Source organism: Haliotis rufescens, unplaced genomic scaffold (assembly GCF_023055435.1).
Source record: "Haliotis rufescens isolate VD_foot unplaced genomic scaffold, xgHalRufe1.0.p SCAF_66, whole genome shotgun sequence".
Lineage (NCBI taxonomy): Eukaryota > Metazoa > Mollusca > Gastropoda > Lepetellida > Haliotidae > Haliotis > Haliotis rufescens.
In genome coordinates, this window is record NW_025964357.1 from 1,741,797 (window position 1) to 1,764,594 (window position 22,798).

The 22,798-nt window shown below is 41.7% G+C and overlaps 1 protein-coding gene across 6 annotated transcripts in view; it reads left to right on the forward strand.

Annotated features, from left to right (window-relative positions):
* Positions 1 to 22,798, forward strand: part of LOC124113706 — a 67,558-nt gene that overhangs the window by 9,783 nt on the left and 34,977 nt on the right. For all 6 annotated transcript variants that reach the window (XM_046474190.2, XM_048387113.1, XM_048387114.1 and 3 more), the window contains 3 exons: positions 10,866 to 11,006; positions 20,718 to 20,811; positions 20,922 to 20,999. In XM_046474190.2, the coding sequence (XP_046330146.2) occupies positions 10,866 to 11,006; positions 20,718 to 20,811; positions 20,922 to 20,999 (313 nt within the window). The remainder of the gene's footprint in view (positions 1 to 10,865; positions 11,007 to 20,717; positions 20,812 to 20,921; positions 21,000 to 22,798) is intronic.

Below are 22,798 nucleotides of genomic sequence, written 5' to 3' on the forward strand. Positions count from 1 at the left end.
TTTGAAACTGAAGATAATGCTTATTTAGGAATTTATATCGCTGATGGTGGAAAGCTTCACATCGGAATAAATAGTGAAATTCATCTCCCACAGCAATAGAATCACTGAGTGGACACTGGCGGTCTTCCCTTGGAATGTTCAACCATCGACCAGTTTCAATGGGTAATCTATGGTTAGAAGTTCTGAATTTTAATATAGGGAGAAATATTGATTTTGAGAGCAATAGATATTTCTCAAATGAAGGTTGATTCTTCAGGTACTTGTAATGCGACCCTTTGGAGCTTCATTCAGCAGTGGATTTCCACTTCTGACGGAATTGAGATTTATATATATATTTTCAACCATTGAGGCAAGCCATGGGGTGGAACATACCGATGGGTTTTGAAATACATATGATAGTCCGCAATTATCTAATACATTCTTAATAAATTCTAACCATGGGACATTTTCGACTTCTATATATGGATAGTATACATGTATTTGTCAAGTATTTGGAACAGTTTATGATACACTTCTGTGAAAGCAAGGTTATGCCAAAAGGAGATAACACGTTTATAAACTTTAATACTTAGTGGTTCCCTACCCAGTTTGCTATACAGCATAAAGTTTGGAGTGTTGTTTTTTTCGGTCCAGTAGCTCATTTAAGAAATTTTAGATGTACCCTTTCTATAATAGTTAGATTCTCATATCCCCAGATCTCGACACCATATTATAGTATAGGGACGATGATTGCATCAAAGATAAGAGGCAATCTAATGGCATAGTAACATTTTGGGACTTTGTGAGTAAGCTGAACATGGCTTTAGTTGCGTTTTCTGACAGCGATTTGACTGCTTATATACATCGTCTATTCCTGTGTAGTTTTAGGCCAAGGTAGTTATATGAATCTAGAGTTTCGATAGGGTCGGAGCCGATAGTGAAATATAATTTCAATTTGTTTGCAGGACCAGCACCAAAGATCATAACTTTTGTTTTTGTTAGATTAACATTTAACTTCCATAGATCACTGTAGTCAGAAAACTGATTTAACGATTTTTGTAGGTCTTTAGGATTATCACTTATTATAACTGTGTCATCAGCATAGAGCAGTATTGGGAGCTGCAAAAATACAGTTAGGTTAGTATCGATCAGATTTCCAAGGTCAACACATTTACACTCATTGTTCAGCAGATATTGTTCGAGAACATTTTGGAATAATGAACACAGGAGAGGGGAAAGGTTTTCACCCTGTCATAAACCATCATGACAAATGAAATCGCCAGAGAACTGGTTATTAATGCTAATTTTAGATTTGATGTTGTGGTACATATTCTTGACCAGGGTGAAAAACTTTCCTTCAATTCCAAAAGTTTTGGAAGTTTATGCCATAGACCAACTCTCCATACTTTATCGAATGCTTTAGTGAAATCTACATCAACATTTGCATTGCAAAGATGTTATCACAAGTAGAAAACCCTTTTCTTAAACCTGCTTGCGTAGGATTTAAAATGTTATTATCATCAACAAATTTAGTTAATCTGTTATTTAATATTTGGGTGAAAAGTTTGCCGAAGCAACTCAATATAGTTATAAGTCTGTATGAATTAGGATCTAGGCGATTGCCCTTTCCTTTATAGATTGGGTTCACAATCCCCGTAAGCCATGTATCTGGCAACAGTCCAGAAGATAATATAACATTAAAGAAATTTGTAAGAAATGGGACTAGGGTGTCAATAGCATTTATAAAATAATCATTCTCTACAAAATTCTGTCCTGTAGCTTTATACCTCTTCAGGCCTTTAATTGCAAATGTAATTTCTTCGGCTGAAATCTCAGTGTTAAGAACTGTAGTATCTAATGTAAGGTTGCCTAGCCAGTTGTCATCAATGGTTGTATCATGTTGAACGTTCATTAATTTCAGTGAAGTAGGCGTAAAAACTATCTATATCTGGTGTAATTTCTGTTATATTACTATCATTTTGGCGAACATTTATTGTTTTTCTGGAAGGTGATATGTATAGTATTTTGTAACTTTTAATCCATTTATCAATACACCTTTTATAATTCTTAGACATTTGGCAGTAATGAGCTCTATTTAAAGGTGAATTTGATTTCCTAATTTTATTTTTAACTTTTTAAAACTTTTAAAAAATTTTTAAGCTGGATTCTACATTCCTTGCCAAACCAAGGCATGTCCTATTTCTTTTTATGGTCAGTATACGTTTTAACATTCTTCCAGATCGTGGGCCATGCCGTTGATCGCTCCCGATAGCTGTATCAATGACTGACAGCCTGTCTACTTTTCTATAGACCTGTATCAATGAGTTACAGCCTGTCTACATTTCTATAGACCTGTATCAATGACTGACATCCCTGTCTACATTTCTATAGACATGTATCAATGACTGACAGCCTGTCTACATTTCTACTAGACCTGTATCAATGAGTTACAGCCTGTCTACATTTCTATAGACCTGTATCAATGACTGACATCCCTGTCTACATTTCTATAGACATGTATCAATGACTGACAGTCTGTCTACATTTCTATAGACATGTATCAATGACTGACAGCCTGTCTACATTTCTATAGACATGTATCAATGACTGACATCCCTGTCTTAAGGGGCATTCACACGATACAACTAGTTGTATACAACTTGTTGTATGCAATAAGTTGCACAAACTGAAGTTGTATACAACTTGGCATTCACACGGCGGCGAGTTGCATACAACTCGGGTCTCGCGAGATCTCTGACAAAAAGCTTGTGATTCACTACATTATTGCTGGAATCCTTGTTGCCGAGTTAATGTTCAGACGCATAGCTTTGAAAAATCAACGCTATGAGAATTGCGGTCGCGCGGTACTGGACCAACCTCTGACTTTGCAATTTAACGGACATGTATATTATTGAATTTTTAACCCCATGATGGAAAATTCGAGACTGGTTTGAAAAGCAAAAAGTGTTAAATTTTGTCCAAGTTTCTGTTTAGCTAACGAAAAAGCTTCTAAAATATGTAGCCACATTTGATCGTACATAGATAAAGTACAGTGGGACGAAATGTTTTATTGGACAGCTTTATGTAAACTGTGAGCGAAACAAAATACTGTCTTATATCCGAACAACATCATGACAGATATATAAGATTTGTACGATTATGTATAACGTGACACATTATATACGAAAACGTACTTGTTTTATGTGGCGAAAACAAATTTTCCGCTTTGACGTCAAAACACGAAGGCGATGTCCACATGTACAAAGACAAAAAGGGACATAACTCCGCAATTCTTAACCTAAGTCATTGCAAAACTCGGTATCCGTCATGTCCGTGGTGAGCATCTGCTTTGGATCAGCACAGAATTTCAGATTTCGTTATAATATAGAAGAATGACCTATAAAAATCCTGAAAATGCCCTTTGGCCAGTTGAAACCAGATACTTTTAGCTTATATCCCACTTTATAGGAAACGTTGAAATCGGTACCACAAAAAAGTAACAACTATATTACCACTAATTTTCGTTCGACTAAAAGAACACAATGTTGGGCTTTATCACTACAACAGCTCCACAACCCCACACTCCACCCCCACCCTACAACGCACACCCCAACCCCAACAGACCATGACCCACCACCACCCTGGAATCTCAAGTGGTCTATTTTGAAATGCGCACATGTGGCACTCTTTAGCTGTCAATGTTCCGCCAATTAAACGATAAAATCCAAATGTAAAACAAATAGTTGTCCACACATGAGTTATACATTAATAAAAATATAACGTGACGAATTTCCTTCAGGTATACATTTACTTTAATTTAAGAAATGAAGGGCATGTTTTATTTAACCTGTCTATATAAATTTGCCACAATGAATATTTCACAATTCCCCAAAGGAAATATGTATATGCTGCAGTGTGGTACATTCACAAAGCATCTTACAGGAAGAATAACACGATGAATATCAATTTTCTTATGAGTTTCATAATTTTCTATGGCATATTAGATTATATTAGAAACTACTACATACATGTACCCATTTTGCAGCAGTGCATTATTTTACTGGGTGAAAAGATACTGAAGAGATATGCAAATTATAATTGAAGATTGACACAGTAAACTACTTCATGAACTGAATGCGTTGTGTACTAGTTCACCCGCACCTCAAAGGAAATAACAAATATGTACAACGATGTTGATGTTGACGTATACTAATATGACATCACTACTGGTAACCTCCCATCAAAACATAGCGAGTTCACTGATAGCAGTACGTGGAATGTTTGGAGTAGATTTTACCGTAATCCTGGGATCACACATACATAAATGAGTTACGTAAGTTAAGTAATCAGAATCAATCTGAAATCAACAAGTTCTGTTTGTTTTTATGTTTCCATTCTCGCCTTGATACTACGTGGAAAGCCAGACCAATACTGTCGTCAGTGTGTGTGATTTTGCGTCAATATCATGGCGTCACGTGGAACGATTTCTGTTGAAATTTTCAAAAAAAGTATCTAGACTCTTATTATTTATTCCTCAATCCTTGCAAGGATTGTATATTCGTAATAATCCGAGCTAATGTAGGCAACAAATTGACGACTAAATCTCTCGGAATAGTAGAAAATGTTAAGTAAAACTAGAAGTTTGCTTTGTTTACATATTTTTTAAATGAGAAGGCCCACTGGTAGGTTTCAGAGCACAGGATTTGGTTTCACACTTGAATATTGCGGTTGATTTCATTTGGACCGTTTGTATTAGTGACTTAGACAAAATGTCAATTGATTCTTAATGGTATGATGAATTCAGGGATGTATGTATCATAGCTGAGTGTGAAATACATGTGATGTGATAGGCACTCGTCAAACGCGAAAAGAACCGTGATTTTCCAACGCTATCAACATGGCGGTTCGGTCCAGAGTTTTTATGTTTCGAAAACGAATATAGGGTTATTGGAGTCTTTTCGGAATGATGATTGGTGTTTTGACAAAGAGCAGACACCAATGGTTTGTAATTGAAATTCTCATGTAGCTATACCTTATTTGAATAAATAATAAATTTAGAACAGTGAATTGGTAAAATGCGAAAATGGCAATATTTTCGCTGTACACTATTTTCAGATGTCGTTAGTGATACATATGCTTTGCCTAAAATAGTTGTTAATGGCATCACATAATAGATACTTTCCCACAGAATCTAAACCTGTGACGTGTATTTGTGTGTATGATGTATTTTAAGTTTTAGAAACATATTATGGACCTAATCTCATCTTGGTCTACACGACAGTGTACAGTCACATAGCCTGTCGTTTCAAATAACACTATGAACAGTTTAACCTGGAGAATTAGACTGATGCAAATGTCAAAATATATAATTTGGTACAGTGGTATTCTACGTACCTACTTTTCATAGGTCCTTAACTGAGTGGTGACACTTAGGATACTGAAAAGCAGAAGTTACCGACGTGAATCGGCGTCGCCATTTTTGTTTACAAATTGACGTGTAAATGTCACGTGATTTTCATACGCGTTTTGCTTGGCTGCGTTCATACAACTTGTCGCATGAAAATAGAGCATGTCCTATTTCGTACAACTCACGTTGAACTCACGTTGGACCGACTTGCCCGTTCACACGATGCGACGAACAAATTGTATACAACTAGTTGTACCGTGTGAATGCCCTTTTTCACATCTACTAGACTTGTATCAATGACTGACAGCCCTGTCTACACATCTACTAGACCTGTATCAATGACTAACAGCCTGTCTACACCTCTATAGACCTGTATCAATGACTGACAGCCCTGTCTACATTTCTATAGACATGTATCAATGACTGACATCCCTGTCTTACACATCTACTAGACCTGTATCAATGACTAACAGCCTGTCTACACCTCTATAGACCTGTATCAATGACTGACAGCCCTTGTCTACACATCTACTAGACCTGTATCAATGACTAACAGCCTGTCTACACCTCTATAGACCTGTATCAATGACTGACAGCCTGTCTACATTTCTATAGACATGTATCAATGACTGACATCCCTGTCTTACACATCTACTAGACCTGTATCAATGACTGACAGCCTGTCTACACCTCTATAGACCTGTATCAATGACTGATAGCCTGTCTACACCTCTATAGACCTGTATCAATGACTGACAGCCTGTCTACACCTCTATAGACCTGTATCAATGACTGACAGCCTGTCTACACCTCTATAGACCTGTATCAATTACTGACAGCCTGTCTACACCTCTATAGACCTGTATCAATGACTGACAGCCTGTCTACACCTCTATAGACCTGTATCAATGACTGACAGCCTGTCTACACCTCTATAGACCTGTATCAATGACTGACAGCCTGTCTACACCTCTATAGACCTGTATCAATGACTGACAGCCTGTCTACACCTCTATAGACCTGTATCAATGACTGACAGCCTGTCTACACCTCTATAGACCTGTATCAATGACTGACAGCCTGTCTAAACCTCTATAGACCTGTATCAATGACTGACAGCCTGTCTACACCTCTATAGACCTGTATCAATGACTGACAGCCTGTCTAAACCTCTATAGACCTGTATCAATGACTGACAGCCTGTCTAAACCTCTATAGACATGTATCAATGACTAACAGCCTGTCTACACCTCTATAGACCTGTATCAATGACTGACAGCCTGTCTACATTTCTATAGACATGTATCAATGACTGACATCCCTGTCTTACACATCTACTAGACCTGTATCAATGACTGACCGCCTGTCTACATTTCTATAGACATGTATCAATGACTGACATCCCTGTCTTACACATCTACTAGACCTGTATCAATGACTGACAGCCTGTCTACACCTCTATAGACCTGTATCAATGACTGACAGCCTGTCTACACCTCTATAGACCTGTATCAATGACTGACAGCCTGTCTACACCTCTATAGACCTGTATCAATGACTGACAGCCTGTCTACACCTCTATAGACCTGTATCAATGACTGACAGCCTGTCTACACCTCTATAGACCTGTATCAATGACTGACAGCCTGTCTAAACCTCTATAGACCTGTATCAATGACTGACAGCCTGTCTACACCTCTATAGACCTGTATCAATGACTGACAGCCTGTCTACACCTCTATAGACCTGTATCAATGACTGACAGCCTGTCTACACCTCTATAGACCTGTATCAATGACTGACAGCGTGTCTACACCTCTATAGACCTGTATCAATGACTGACAGCCTGTCTAAACCTCTATAGACCTGTATCAATGACTGACAGCCTGTCTACACCTCTATAGACCTGTATCAATGACTGACCTGGATAATGTTGGCATCTGTTATCAATACTGTACCTGGACAGTAAGAACAATTGGGAAAATATTGGTTATGTTTTCACTTGAACAGTGCAGCTCAAACTTATACCTGCATCTTTTCAGAATCAATCGAAATGATTTACGTTTGACAAAGAAACATGCTATAAATCCTTGCATTACTCCCACACTGGGTTGTGAACAGCAGGGTATGCAGCCTGGAAACCAGAGACAGGTTTCATCAGGACTCTGTTATGTACTTACATAGGCTAGTGTGGGCTCGGATTGTTAGTTATTGTCCCTGTTCGAAAATCCTACAATGCCAGACTTAATCCCATATCTAATAGTTAAGGAAAAGCCAATATTTCCCAAAGTAGTTTATGAAGTTAAGGTGTTTCACAGGATCGGTTTCATGTTTGCATGCTTCTACTTGTTTGGCATAGAAAGTCACCACAGAGGGATCGTTTCTAAGAATCATCTGGGACTGCATGAGACTAACAGTGTTCACCAGAACTCTCTGAAGTGTCACACTCTAGCTAGTTCGGACAGGATACACCACAGGGGGAGGATTGACTCATCATGCTCATTTAGAGAAATGGGAGATCTTCTAATGTAGATACAATGTAATAACAAATGTAAATTGTAGATACAATGTAATAACAAATGTAAATTGTAGATACAATGTAATAACAAATGTAAATTGGTCACTATCAATGTGAAATTTGATATCAAATATTAGTTTATATGATGATTTACCATTTAAACTGTATTTCCTGTTCTGCTAGGCATTGTTTTATATGCAGAAATTATGATTACCATATGTATTTTCTTGAAAAATGGCAACCATGTTAACACACTCATTTTCTACCATTCTAACTTTGCTTCCGTTAAAAAATACAACTTCAAAGAATATTGATGCAACGATTGGAAGTATTGTATTTGAAACTATTATTTTATCAGAATAATATGTTCTAATATTATGTCATTAGTTGGAGTTTTTACCATATGTATTTAAAATAATAATAACCATAACTGATTGCTATTGCCGGATATTGTTTATGTATGGAACAATTTGACCCGCCACTGTTAAGACTTCCTGCAGACCTGTGAAAATGTAATGTTGACATATAATAGTCAAACTACAACAAATAGGAATTAAATGAGTCTGAGTGTGGCATTTATGATATAGGTATTCATTCTCTGTAAACTAAAGTTCATTTCAAGGCATCAATATTGGTAATCTGGATGTGGTTGCTGTCAATAACAGTGAGTCACTTCACACACAATTTCGCAAAATTAATGTAAGCAATATTGAATGAAATTTAAATATATTTTATAAAATAGGTTACAAACATAAGTGCATATAAAATTAAATTGGTTAATTCAGTATGGATTTGTTGACATGGTATTTCCAGTGTTACGTGCTCATGGTAATGTCTTTAGTTAGCTTTAGGGAAAAAACATCAAAACACAATGTGGTGTGTTTAATGGCAAGAAGTGCACACTACACTCAAGAAAATATGGTATTTGTTTTGAAAGTGATCCTTTATTTTATTTTAATTTATTTTTGCTTACATGGATGTCCAACAGTAACTGTCAAATATGAGGTGGACATGACCAGATACCAGGGCTGGGATGAGTCCAAAATTACTACCTGGATACCCCCCCCCCCCCCCCCCCCCCCCCCTGGGTGCATAGTCAGAAAGAAATGCGAACATTAGTGACTTGTAGTGTAACCATGGAGTTCTAGATAATTTTGTCATTAAACAATATATCACGTGACTAACCATGGGCCCTAGTCAGTACCCACCCGACCTGGGTACCCATGTTACCCTGTCCCAGCACTACCAGATACAAATGTCTGATTGGCCAAAAAGTCTGCAGTCCCTGGCCTCTTTCTACTTCTAGGAGATAACAGAGCACTATTGTCAACTTCAGGTTGGCATTTTTATTGGCAGCCAAAATCTTCCAGAGCACAACCCTAGATCAGACAAAGTCATCATTATCCTAGGTGATATTAGACCACAGTTAGATCATCATACCATCATGCTCTGTTAATGCACTCATGTTTCACTTCTAATTGGACTTGTTGTCTCACAAGACTCGTAATTTACCCAGTTTGGAACATGTTTGTTATCTCTTGCCTTGATGTAAAATTGTCTTGTATCTCACAGATGGCTATAATACAGATTACTGTAGATTTGACAGTGCTAAACTGAAATATGCAAACATAGGGTCATTGATGTTCCTAATGTAAAACATCTTTTGTTTTAAAACAACTGTACACTGGGTAATTGGCTTTGTGTTGAGACACTGAACATGCTGAAATGGCTTCGTAAGCTATGCTATGTACATGATGTAGTGCAGGAGTTAACATGCTGTGACACACAAGACAATATGGCTGCCATGTTGTCAGAGTCATATTATTGTATTTCGAAACTCTTGTTTGCTATATCAGTATTAAGAATTTAGTCAAGGTGTAACTGCCCAGGGTAATTGATAGAGTTTCTCTGTTAGACTGTCCAGGTTTACTGGAACATAAGTGTGCATGACTATTGTGGTTGCTGCATATACCTAGCTTTACATGTCTGCAGCAGTAGCAGCACCCTGTGCAGAGGAGGGACCTCACCACCTTCCACCCCAATCACTAGCAAGCTTCTCTGTGTGTAGTATGTCCTACAATCAATCAATACTTGACAGTCAGTGTGTTGTCTGCTGGCCCTACGTGTGACTCACAGGAATCAGGTGTGTTTGTCTGTCTGTCTGTTTAGTGTCTGTATGCGTCTGCTGTCTGTCTGTGTCACCAGTGTTCAAAATATTAGTTAACTACGATATCTTTGTTAGGACTTTGGTGATGCTGAGTCATCAATTATTGTTTGTTTGTCCGTGTTTACACTATGGCACAGGTATTTTTCCATCTCTTTAAAGTCTGACCACCTGCATACCCCATCATCTCAAAACTGAACATTTATTAGATCGGTAATAACTAAATGTTATCATGACCATGTACTGTTAACATCACTACCAAGTTGGGTATTAATCTTTTGCTATATATTTTTGGGAGGCACTATGAATTGTCCTCAACCTACATGTCAACACTACCTAACAAAACACTTGCCTCATAGGCTTGAAAAGTGTAATAAATGTATTGTGTTATAGATTAAAAAGGCAGAGAACTTTTTAGATAGGTTATTTTCTATGACAAATTCCGCATGTTATTTGTAGGTCCTACAAGAGATTTATGTCATTGTATCATGTTGACTTGTCTGTATGCGCAGCACTGTTTCAGTAAACGTCATATCTAACCCCATTACTCCTAGCATATGTGACCTGGTAAATATCACCAGTGTCAGGATTTACAATCCTACATTTGTGTTCCAACGTAAAGCCCACGTCCACTTGAGAGTGAATTGAGCTGAGGTATTTACGTTCCATTCTCTGTCTACCATCACACTACAGTCTGCAGGCTATTGTTGGTCTCCCTGTCAAGCACCATTGGTATTGCTTGCAAAGTAAGTGTTTACTTAATCATAAGTGTATTGTTGTTTCTGATTGGTTGACAGGTATATTTGAACTGGGCCAATTCTGTCCTGAGTGAGGTGGGCCACTATGTGGAGGGCGTGTCTGCCGTACAGAATGGACGTGTGCTGTGTGAACTCATCGACATCCTCACCAACACAGCTGGACTGGTGGGAAATGTTCAGGTGAGGACTGTCAGCTGCTCACTTCACTAGAACATGCAACGACAACACTATTAATGAAATGTAGTTGCATATATATACACTACCTATAAAATAAAGGCACTTTATGTATACACTACCTGTAAAATACAGGCACTATATACACTACCTATCAAATACAGGCACAATATGCGCTATCTATAAAATACAGGCACTATATACGCTATCTATAAAATACAGGCACTATATACACTACCTATAAAATACAGGCACTATATACACTACCTATCAAATACAGGCACTATATACACTACCTATCAAATACAGGCACTATATACACTACCTATCAAATACAGGGACCTGAAGATCCATGCTTGTCGTTAAAGGAGACTAACGGGATCAGGTGGTCAGATTCGCTGAATTGGTTGATGCATGTCATCTTATCCCAATTGCATTGATCGATGCTCATGATGCCAAACAGGAGTGGTGTAACGATACGGCGAGACAGTATTGTATCCCGATGCACAGCCCACGATACGATGCATCGATTTGGAAAGCATGTATCGCGATACATACGATATTTTCATAACACAGTTTTACTTACCGTATTTTCTTGAGTATAGTGCGCACTTTTTTCTCCAAAAAAAACAACAGCTGTGTAGAAGGGCGTGGGCATTATACACGAATTAATGAGTTTTGATGTTTTTTCCCCCATGGAAAGACATTACCGTGAGCACGTAACACCGGAAATACCATGTCAACAAATCCATACTGAAGTTCGCAAATTATTCATGTAATTACACTGTCTGGCTATAAAAAGTGTTCTTTGTATATCTGGACTTATGTTTGTAACTTATTTCATTAATTTTATTCAAAATTCCTTTTAATATTGTTTTAATTAATTTTGGTGAAATCGTGTGTGAAGCGATCGCACAACTCACCGTTATTAACGGCAACCACAGTCAGATTACCGCTATTGACGCCTTGAAACGAACTTTAGTTGACAGAGAAAGGATACATATATCATAAATACCATACTTTGATTCATTAAAAGTCATATTTGTTTTTGTTGGACGATTCTATATCAACACGTAATTCTCGCAATCATGTGCACGGGAGCCTTGACAGTGACTGGTCAGACTGGTTCCATGTAAAAAATAAAACCGGCAATAGCGATCAGCTGCTTCGCTTAGGGTTATTATTATTTTAAATATGTTTAGTAAAGCTGCATCTAAATTAACAAGATATTGGAATATATTATTCCTGATAAAAATATAGTTTCAGATACAACTTTTGCCGATCCTTGCATTAAAATCCTGTAAAGTTATATCATTGGGTGTGTCTTGACAGAATCACCGGTAGATTCCAAGAAAACGTGTGTACAGCTGATTGCTGTGTCCGGCTTAGTTTACGAGAAAATACACAAGGTAATCTTAATCCCTGGATATAAAACAATGCCTAGCCGAACAAAAAGTACAATTTAAACAGTAAATCAACATGTCTGGTGATTTTTTATCTCAAATTTCGAATCTCTACTGACGAAGTTTCTCATCACCCGTTCGTTTGCCGGACTTCGCTGAAGGGGTACGGTGTAATTTTTTTCTGCGCATAATATTCAAATTTCTTTTTTTTCCAAAATATTGAACCCGCTAGAGGGGGTGCGCATTATACATTGGTGCGCACTATACTCAAGAAAATACATGAAATACGTTTAACAGTTTCAAAGCCAGTTTGTTGTTTCAGTAAAACATACTGTATTGCTGACAATTTGCTACAACAGTAAATAAACACCTTATACCTTCTTCAACTGTACTTGTCACATCTTTAAGAGAGCAGAAAAACATCAACTTGGCTTAGCTTGTACCAGTAAACACTGTATCGTGATATGTATCGTATCACGACCCCTGTATCGTTACACCTCTACCAAACAGTAGATTGTCAGAGCCCACCTCAACAAAGTGATCTTAGCGCTTAGGCGGAAAGTAATGCCCATATTTTATACCTTAACATAGACTTACGGCAATCATAGCAAGGATAACTTTGTGGAACAGGCCCCTGGTCTAGACTCTATTGGTTACAGATCACTGTCATATAGATTGAAGTGTGGAGTGTGAAGTGGGTGACCCTATGGGGAGACTGTGAAGTGGGTGACCCTATGGGGAGAGTGTGAAGTGGGTTACCCTATGGGGAGGGGGTGAAGTGGGTGACCCTATGGGGAGACTGTGAAGTGGGTGACCCTATGGGGAGGGGGTGAAGTGGGTGACCCTATGGGGAGAGTGTGAAGTGGGTGACCCTATGGGGAGAGTGTGAAGTGGGTGACCCTATGGGGAGACTGTGAAGTGGGTGACCCTATGGGGAGACTGTGAAGTGGGTGACCCTATGGGGAGACTGTGAAGTGGGTGACCCTATGGGGAGACTGTGAAGTGGGTGACCCTATGGGGAGACTGTGAAGTGGGTGACCCTATGGGGAGAGTGTGAAGTGGATGACCCTATGGGGAGACTGTGAAGTGGGTGACCCTATGGGGAGGGGGTGAAGTGGGTGACCCTATGTGGAGAGTGTGAAGTGGGTGACCTTATGGGGAGAGTGTGAAGTGGCCGACCCTATGGGGAGGGGGTGAAGTGGGTGACCCTATGGGGAGAGTGTGAAGTGGGTGACCCTATGGGGAGGGGGTGAAGTGGGTGACCCTATGGGGAGACTGTGAAGTGGGTGACCCTATGGGGAGAGTGTGAAGTGGGTGACCCTATGGGGAGGGGGTGAAGTGGGTGACCCTATGTGGAGAGTGTGAAGTGGGTGACCCTATGGGGAGAGTGTGAAGTGGGTGACCCTATGGGGAGACTGTGAAGTGGGTGACCCTATGGGGAGGGGGTGAAGTGGGTGACCCTATGGGGAGAGTGTGAAGTGGGTGACCCTATGGGGAGACTGTGAAGTGGGTGACCCTATGTGGAGAGTGTGAAGTGGGTGACCCTATGGGGAGACTGTGAAGTGGGTGACCCTATGGGGAGGGGGTGAAGTGGGTGACCCTATGGGGAGGGGGTGAAGTGGGTGACCCTATGTGGAGACTGTGAAGTGGGTGACCCTATGGGGAGAGTGTGAAGTGGGTGACCCTATGGGGAGAGTGTGAAGTGGGTGACCCTATGGGGAGACTGTGAAGTGGGTGACCCTATGGGGAGACTGTGAAGTGGATGACCCTATGTGGAGAGTGTGAAGTGGGTGACCCTATGGGGAGACTGTGAAGTGGGTGACCCTATGGGGAGGGGGTGAAGTGGGTGACCCTATGGGGAGACTGTGAAGTGGGTGACCCTATGGGGAGAGTGTGAAGTGGGTGACCCTATGGGGAGAGTGTGAAGTGGGTGACCCTATGGGGAGACTGTGAAGTGGGTGACCCTATGGGGAGGGGGTGAAGTGGGTGACCCTATGGGGAGAGTGTGAAGTGGGTAACCCTATGGGGAGGGGGTGAAGTGGGTGACCCTATGTGGAGAGTGTGAAGTGGGTGACCCTATGGGGAGAGTGTGAAGTGGGTGACCCTATGGGGAGACTGTGAAGTGGGTGACCCTATTGGGAGGGGGTGAAGTGGGTGACCCTATGGGGAGAGTGTGAAGTGGGTGACCCTATGGGGAGACTGTGAAGTGGGTGACCCTATGTGGAGAGTGTGAAGTGGGTGACCCTATGGGGAGAGTGTGAAGTGGGTGACCCTATGGGGAGAGTGTGAAGTGGGTGACCCTATGGGGAGAGTGTGAAGTGGGTGACCCTATGGGGAGACTGTGAAGTGGGTGACCCTATGGGGAGGGGGTGAAGTGGGTGACCCTATGGGGAGACTGTGAAGTGTGTGACCCTATGGGGAGAGTGTGAAGTGGGTGACCCTATGGGGAGAGTGTGAAGTGGGTGACCCTATGGGGAGACTGTGAAGTGGTTGACCCTATGGGGAGACTGTGAAGTGGGTGACCCTATGGGGAGAGTGTGAAGTGGGTGACCCTATGTGGAGACTGTGAAGTGGGTGACCCTATGTGGAGAGTGTGAAGTGGGTGACCCTAGGGGGAGGGGGTGAAGTGGGTGACCCTATGGGGAGACTGTGAAGTGGGTGACCCTATGGGGAGAGTGTGAAGTGGGTGACCCTATGGGGAGAGTGTGAAGTGGGTGACCCTATGGGGAGAGTGTGAAGTGGGTGACCCTATGTGGAGAGTGTGAAGTTGGTGACCCTATGGGGAGGGGGTGAAGTGGGTGACCCTATGTGGAGACTGTGAAGTGGGTGACCCTATGGGGAGAGTGTGAAGTGGGTGACCCTATGGGGAGAGTGTGAAGTGGGTGACCCTATGGGGAGGGGGTGAAGTGGGTGACCCTATGGGGAGACTGTGAAGTGGGTGACCCTATGGGGAGGGGGTGAAGTGGGTGACCCTATGGGGAGACTGTGAAGTGAATGATGTGATGTCCTGGAGGTATGGATTGTTGCTGCTGCTACTGATGTTAGTTAACCTGCCTTAGTCTGTAATTCAACTCACCCCTGCTTCATCATGTGGTCAGTTTGACTGGGATATTGAAGAAGGTTTGACCTGTATGCCATAATTGTTTATGGACTTAAAGCCTTAAACAACACTGAATCTTGTTTTGACCTGTCTTGAGAAATCCCACCACAAACTTATGATAAATCTAAAAGGAAATGTCTCTCTTCAAGTTACCTTATCTCAGGGAACAGTCCAATGATTTATTGATGTGCCCATGTATGTTTATTGGTGTGTGCACAGTCTGACAATGGAACTGGATTCTAGGATTACAACTAATCATTTCTGGACTGGAGTGGACTTCATTTCAGCGATATTGAAGCAATCAAAATGTCCTTGGTTGATCAATGAATGGAGCAATTCTTGAAGTCGAGTGTGAGGCACTGACTGTTGGTATTTCTACCTTGAGTGCAATATGGCTTTATCTACACTGCTATTGTGTGGGTTGTTGAAGTGAGTGTGGATTGGTAGTGGTATGTGAAGCCAGCATTATGCAGAGGCAGTCAGGCAGTCTTACCAGCCTCGACACCAACACAGGCATGGCAGGTGGTTGTAAATGATATACAGCATGTCAACAATGTTCAGTGTGTGTGGGGTTGAATTAACTGAAGACAAGTAGGGTCTGGTTCATAAACCAAGACCTTTATCATGTTTATAGGTACTTGTGATGTTAGTCTGTACACCGATCTGTACACCAGTCTGTACATCAATCTGTACACCTGTCTGTACATCAGTCTTTGCATCAGTCTGTACATCAATGTGTACATCAATCTGTACATCAGTCTATGCATCAGTCTGTACATCAGTCTGTACACCAGTCTGTACATCAGTCTGTACATCAATCTGTACATCAGTCTGTACATCAACCTGTACACCTGTCTGTACATCAGTCTGTACATCAATCTGTACATCAGTCTGTACATCAGTCTGTACATCAGTCTTTGCATCAGTCTGTACATCAATGTGTACATCAATCTGTACATCAGTCTTTGCATCAGTCTGAACATCAATGTGTACGTCAATCTGTACATCAGTCTATGCATCAGTCTGTACATCAATGTGTACATCAATCTGTACATCAGTCTATGCATCAGTCTGTACATCAATGTGTACATCAATCTGTACATCAGTCTTTGCATCAGTCTGTACATCAGTGTGTACATCAATCTGTACATTAGTCTTTGCATCAGTCTGTACATCAATGTGTACATCAATCTGTACATCAGTCTGTACATCAGTCTGGACACCAGTCTGTACATCGATCTGTACACCAGTCTGTACACCAATATGTACACCAGTCTGTACATCAGTCTGTATATCAGTCTGTACATCAGTCTTTGCATCAGTCTGTACATCAATGTGTACATCAATCTGTACATCAGTCTATGCATCAGTCTGTACATCAGTCTGTACATCAGTCTTTGCATCAGTCTGTACATCAGTGTGTACATCAATCTGTACATCAGTCTGTACACCAATCTGTACATCAGTCTGTACATCAGTATGTACACCAATCTGTAGATCAGTCTGTAAATCAGTCTGTACACCAATCCGTACATCAATCTGGACACCAATCTGTACACCTGTCTGTGCATCAATCTGTACACCAGTCTGTCTACCAGTCTGTGCATCAGTCTGTACACCAATCCCTACATCAGTCTGTACACCGATCTGTACATCAATCTGTACACCTGTCTGTACATCAGTCTGTGCACCAATCTGTACACCTGTCTGTACATCAATCTGTGCATCAGTCTGTACACCAATCTGTACACCTGTCTGTACATCAATCTGTACACCTGTCTGTACATCAGTCTGTACACCAATCCGTACATCAGTCTGTATACAATCTCTACACCAGTCTGTACACAAGTCTGTACATCAATCTGTACACCTGTCTGTACATCAATCTGCACATCAGTCTGTACACCTGTCTGTACATCAATCTGTACACCAGTCTGTACATCAATCTGTACATCACTCTGTGCATCAATATGTACATCAGTCTGTACATCAGTCTGTGCATCAATCTGTACAACAGTCTGTACATCAATCTATACACCAGTCTACACAAGTCTGTACATCAGTCTGTACACCAGTCTGTACATCAGTCTGTACATCAATCTGTACACCTCTCTGTACATCAATCTGCACATCAGTCTGTACACCTGTCTGTACATCAATCTGTACACCAGTCTGTACATCAATCTGTACATCACTCTGTGCATCAATATGTACATCAGTCTGTACACCAGTCTGTACATCATTCTGTGCATCAGTCTGTACACCAGTCTGTATATCAGTCTGTGCATTAATATGTACATCAGTCTGTAAATCAGTCTGTTCACCAGTCTATACATCAGTCTGTACACCAATCTCTATATCAGTCTGTACACCAGTCTGTAGATCAGTCTGTACATCAGTCTGTACACCTGTCTGAACATCAATCTGTACATCAATATTTGCATCAGTCTGTACATCAATCTGTACACCAATCTGTAGATCAGTCTGTACATCAGTCTGTACACCAGTCTGTTCACTAGTCTGTACATCAATCTGTTCACCAGTCTGTACATCAGTCTGTACATGAATCTCTACATCAATCTGTACACCAGTCTGTACATCAGTCTGTACATCAATCTGTACACCAATCTGTACATCAGTCTGTACATCAGTCTGTACATCAATCTGTAGATCAGTCTGTACATCAGTCTGTACACCTGTCTGTACACCAATCTCTACATCAATCTGTACACCAGTCTGTACATCAGTCTGTACACCAGTCTGTACATCAATCTGTAGATCAGTCTGTACATCAGTCTGCACACCTGTCTGTACACCAATCTCTACATCACTCTGTACACCAGTCTGTACACCAGTCTGTACATCAATCTGTAGATCAGTCTGTACACCTGTCTGGACACCAATCTGTAGATCAGTCTGTACATCAGTCTGTACACCAATCTGTACACCAATCTGTACATCAGTCTGTACACCTGTCTGTACACAAATCTGTACACCAATCTGTACATCAGTCTGTACACCAATGTGTGCACCAATCTGTACATCAGTCTGTACACCAATCTGTAGATCAGTCTGTGCACCAATCTGTACACCAATCGCATTAATAACATGCGCCTGCAGTTGTGTTTGCAAACAACAGCAACGACGCTAAAAATCCTTTTGGAAGAAATTCTTCAACTTATGGTAATTCAGACACCATGTTGTTAGTACGCAGGACACCTATAAGAAAATTTGAAAAGTCACATTAGCGCCGCGCTTTTAATATCAGACCCACAGTCGGTCACTCGCACTGCCGGTGTCCCGGCTGTGCAATCAAAATGGTATGGTTTCCTTGATTTATCAGCTGAATTAATATCATGTCTGTACAATTTTGGAAGAGGGAAATTAGAGTGTTCGCCATAGACATCCATGTTAACTGTACCACCCTATACTGAAGACATGAAAATCAACAAACTCAAGTCTGCTATATCAGTGACAGCTTCGAATGAAGGGCAAGGTCACCACCGGAATAAGAAAAGACAACCGTGATCTACTCCCAGCGTTTTATGCTAGAGATAGGGAATGTTATTGTTCACATTTGAGCTATTTTGGACCACATAATCAGAAATCAGTCACACTTCTGCCGAGTTTTCAAATGATTTGTATCAGAAATGTTCACTTTGAGTGATCTGGTTGTGCAGTCGTGAACAAACGACTCCAGAAACAGTGCCACAAAATACGCTTCTGGACACTGATGGCACAAGCGGCTCATCCCAAGTAAGTCAAGATATCTGTCCAGATGGTTTAAACTGACTTCATTTCACCACGCTTATCCATTTATGTTAAATCAAATTGAAAGTTAAGAAAGTGGTCAGGTGCGTCACGCTCATGGGGACTCTTGATCTATTGATTGGTAGTCGTACATTGTATATGGATATAGCTCGATTATATTATGTCTGTATAAGCTCTATGCATATAGAGTGCAAACCAAATGTGATGCGTGTGACTATCTGGTTTAGTTTAATAAAGTGTTTGTAAATATCTCTCGCTCTCATGAGATTGCTTCAGTTCTGCCTTGTAGTTGCAAAATGAATGACGTCTTGCGATTTTTTATGAATGAAAAAAGTAGTCCCGATGTGACAGAGGTCACGGTTATCCAATCAAAACGAATAAAATTAGGTCAACCTTGTATGACACACGTGTGACATACGGATTTAGTATCTTACCACCTGTAATATTGCTGAGTGCGGCATTAAACAACAAACAAATCATATTTCACTAATGTTAAAGTGCATGTGAAATTCATACTTAAAGAATGGTGACAATTGTGATTGTTATCAGAACGAACAAACTGCAGCAACAACAGCACAAATCAAAATTAGCAGCTCATGCAGTTGCTATTGAAGTGCTACATTTCAAGGGGAAATACGAGCAGGCTATTTGCTACAGGTTGTTTTGAAATTAGTTCCGCATAATTAAACTTGTCTTATGTTCCTAAACCCCATGAATTGCTCCTGCCTGTATTTGGGAAGTTCATGGAGTTCCTGTACTGAGTGGTGGTCTTGTTGTAGTTGCAGGAGGTGGATGTGTTTGACACTGACTAACAGTGTAGTGTTTCTTGTACTTGCTGACCGTCTCCTTGGTTTAGTGGTAGAGCATCTGCCCGGAGAGCAGAAGGTCTGGGGTTAGATGCCCACCTGCGTCATACCAAAAGACGTTAAAAGATGGTACTTGTTGTCTGGCGCTCGGCATTAAGGGGCTAAAACAAGGACTGGTTGGCTCGGACTCAGTATACTGTGTCTGAGTGGGGTATTCATGTTAAACTGCGGCATGGTATCTCAGTGTGCTAGCACTATAAATCGGCATCAGTCCGGTGTAGTACAAGCAGCCACACACACACATGTGCATGCACGTCGCTATATAAGTGCAATAATCTTGGATGCGACATTAAACCCAATTTCACCTGACCTTTTGTACTTGCTTACATACAAACATATTAAGGTTTTAATTGTTTGTGGGGATGTTATTTTGGTATGTTTTATCAAGTACTCCAACAGGTTTATTGTCTCGGTTCGGCTTGAATTGTGCATGAGGAAACATTAACAGCAATTGCATCCTGTAGTGGAGACTTAAGTGTGAAAGAAACCTGCTGTCCTCTGACCAAAAGTGACAGCCACATAAAACATGTTCCCACAATCCACTATTTAAACAGGGAAAATATATTACCACTTTCAGAACTCGTCAGGGGAATCAACTCAACAGCAATGGATACAAGCAGCTCTGGATCACATGCGAAGCCATGGAATCAAATATACATTCACTGTGCAGGGTGAGTACGTTCATGAAGGTGCCAGATACCCTGAGTGTTGTAGGAAGCCACCATTGCCTCATTGTGATATCTATATGTTGATGATGTGTCATCACACGTTTGTGTTACAGACATCCTAGATGGCGACATCAAGTCTCTCCTGGACGTGCTGTGGCTCATCATCCTAAATTACAGCCTGCACAACATAGGTAGGGGTTCATAGGACACACTGTCATACCACTCCCCACACAGTCATACCATCCCCCACACTGTCATACCAACCCCCTCACGCTATCATACCACTCCCCCCACACTGTCATACCATCACACACACAGTCATACCAACCCCCTCACGCTATCATACCACTCCCCCCACACTGTCATACCATCACACACACACTGTCATACCAACCCCCTCACGCTATCATACCACTCCCCCCACAGTCATACCTTACCACACACACTGTCATACCAACCCCCTCACGCTATCATACCACTCCCCACAGTCATACCATACCACACACACTGTCATACCACTCCCCCCACACTGTCATACCATCACACACACACACTGTCATACCAACCCCCTCACGCTATCATACCACTCCCCCCACACTGTCATACCATCACACACACACTGTCATACCAACCCCCTCACGCTATCATACCACTACCCCCACAGTCATACCTTACCACACACACTGTCATACCAACCCCCTCACGCTATCATACCACTCCCCACAGTCATACCATACCACACACACTGTCATACCACTCCCCACACAGTCATACCACCACACACACACTCTCATACCAACCCCCTCACGCTATCATACCACTCCCCACACAGTCATACCACCACACACACTGTCATACCAACCCCCTCACACTATCTTACCACTCCCATACACAGTCATACCACCACACACACTGTCATACCAACCCCCTCACGCTATCATACCACTCCTCACACAGTCATACCACCACACACACTGTCATACCAACCCCCTCACGCTATCATACCACTCCCCCTACACAGTCATACCACTCCCCCCACAGTCACACCATCCCACACACAGTCATACCACTCCCCCAACACTGTCATACCACCCCCTACAGAGTCATACCACCACACACAGTCATACCACCACACACAGTCATACCACCACACACAGTCATACCACCAAACACACACTGTCATACCAACCCCCTCACGCTATCATACCACTCCCCACACAGTCATACCACCACACACACACTGTCATACCACTCCCCACACAGTCATACCACCACACACACACTCTCATACCAACCCCCTCACGCTATCATACCACTCCCCACACAGTCATACCACCACACACACTGTCATACCAACCCCCTCACACTATCTTACCACTCCCATACACAGTCATACCACCATACACACTGTCATACCAACCCTCTCACGCTATCATACCACTCCCCACACAGTCATACCACCACACACACACTGTCAAACCAACCCCCTCACACAATCATACCACTCCCATACACAGTCATACCACCACACACACTGTCATACCAACCCCCTCACGCTATCATACCACTCCCCTACAGTCATACCACCACACACACTGTCATACCAACCCTCTCACGCTATCATACCACTCCCATACACAGTCATACCACCACACACACTGTCATACCAACCCCCTCATGCTATCATACCACTCCCATACACAGTCATACCACCACACACACAATGTCATACCAACCCCCTCACGCTATCATACCACTCCCCACAGTTATACCACCACACACACACTGTCATACCAACCCCCTCATGCTATCATACCACCCCCCCACACTGTCATACCACCCCTCCACACTGCCGTACCACCCCCTACACAGTCATACCACCACACACACACTGTCATACCAACCCCCTCACGCTATCATACCGCTCCCCCCACACTGTCATACCACCCCCTACACATTCATACCACCACACACAGTCATACCACCACAC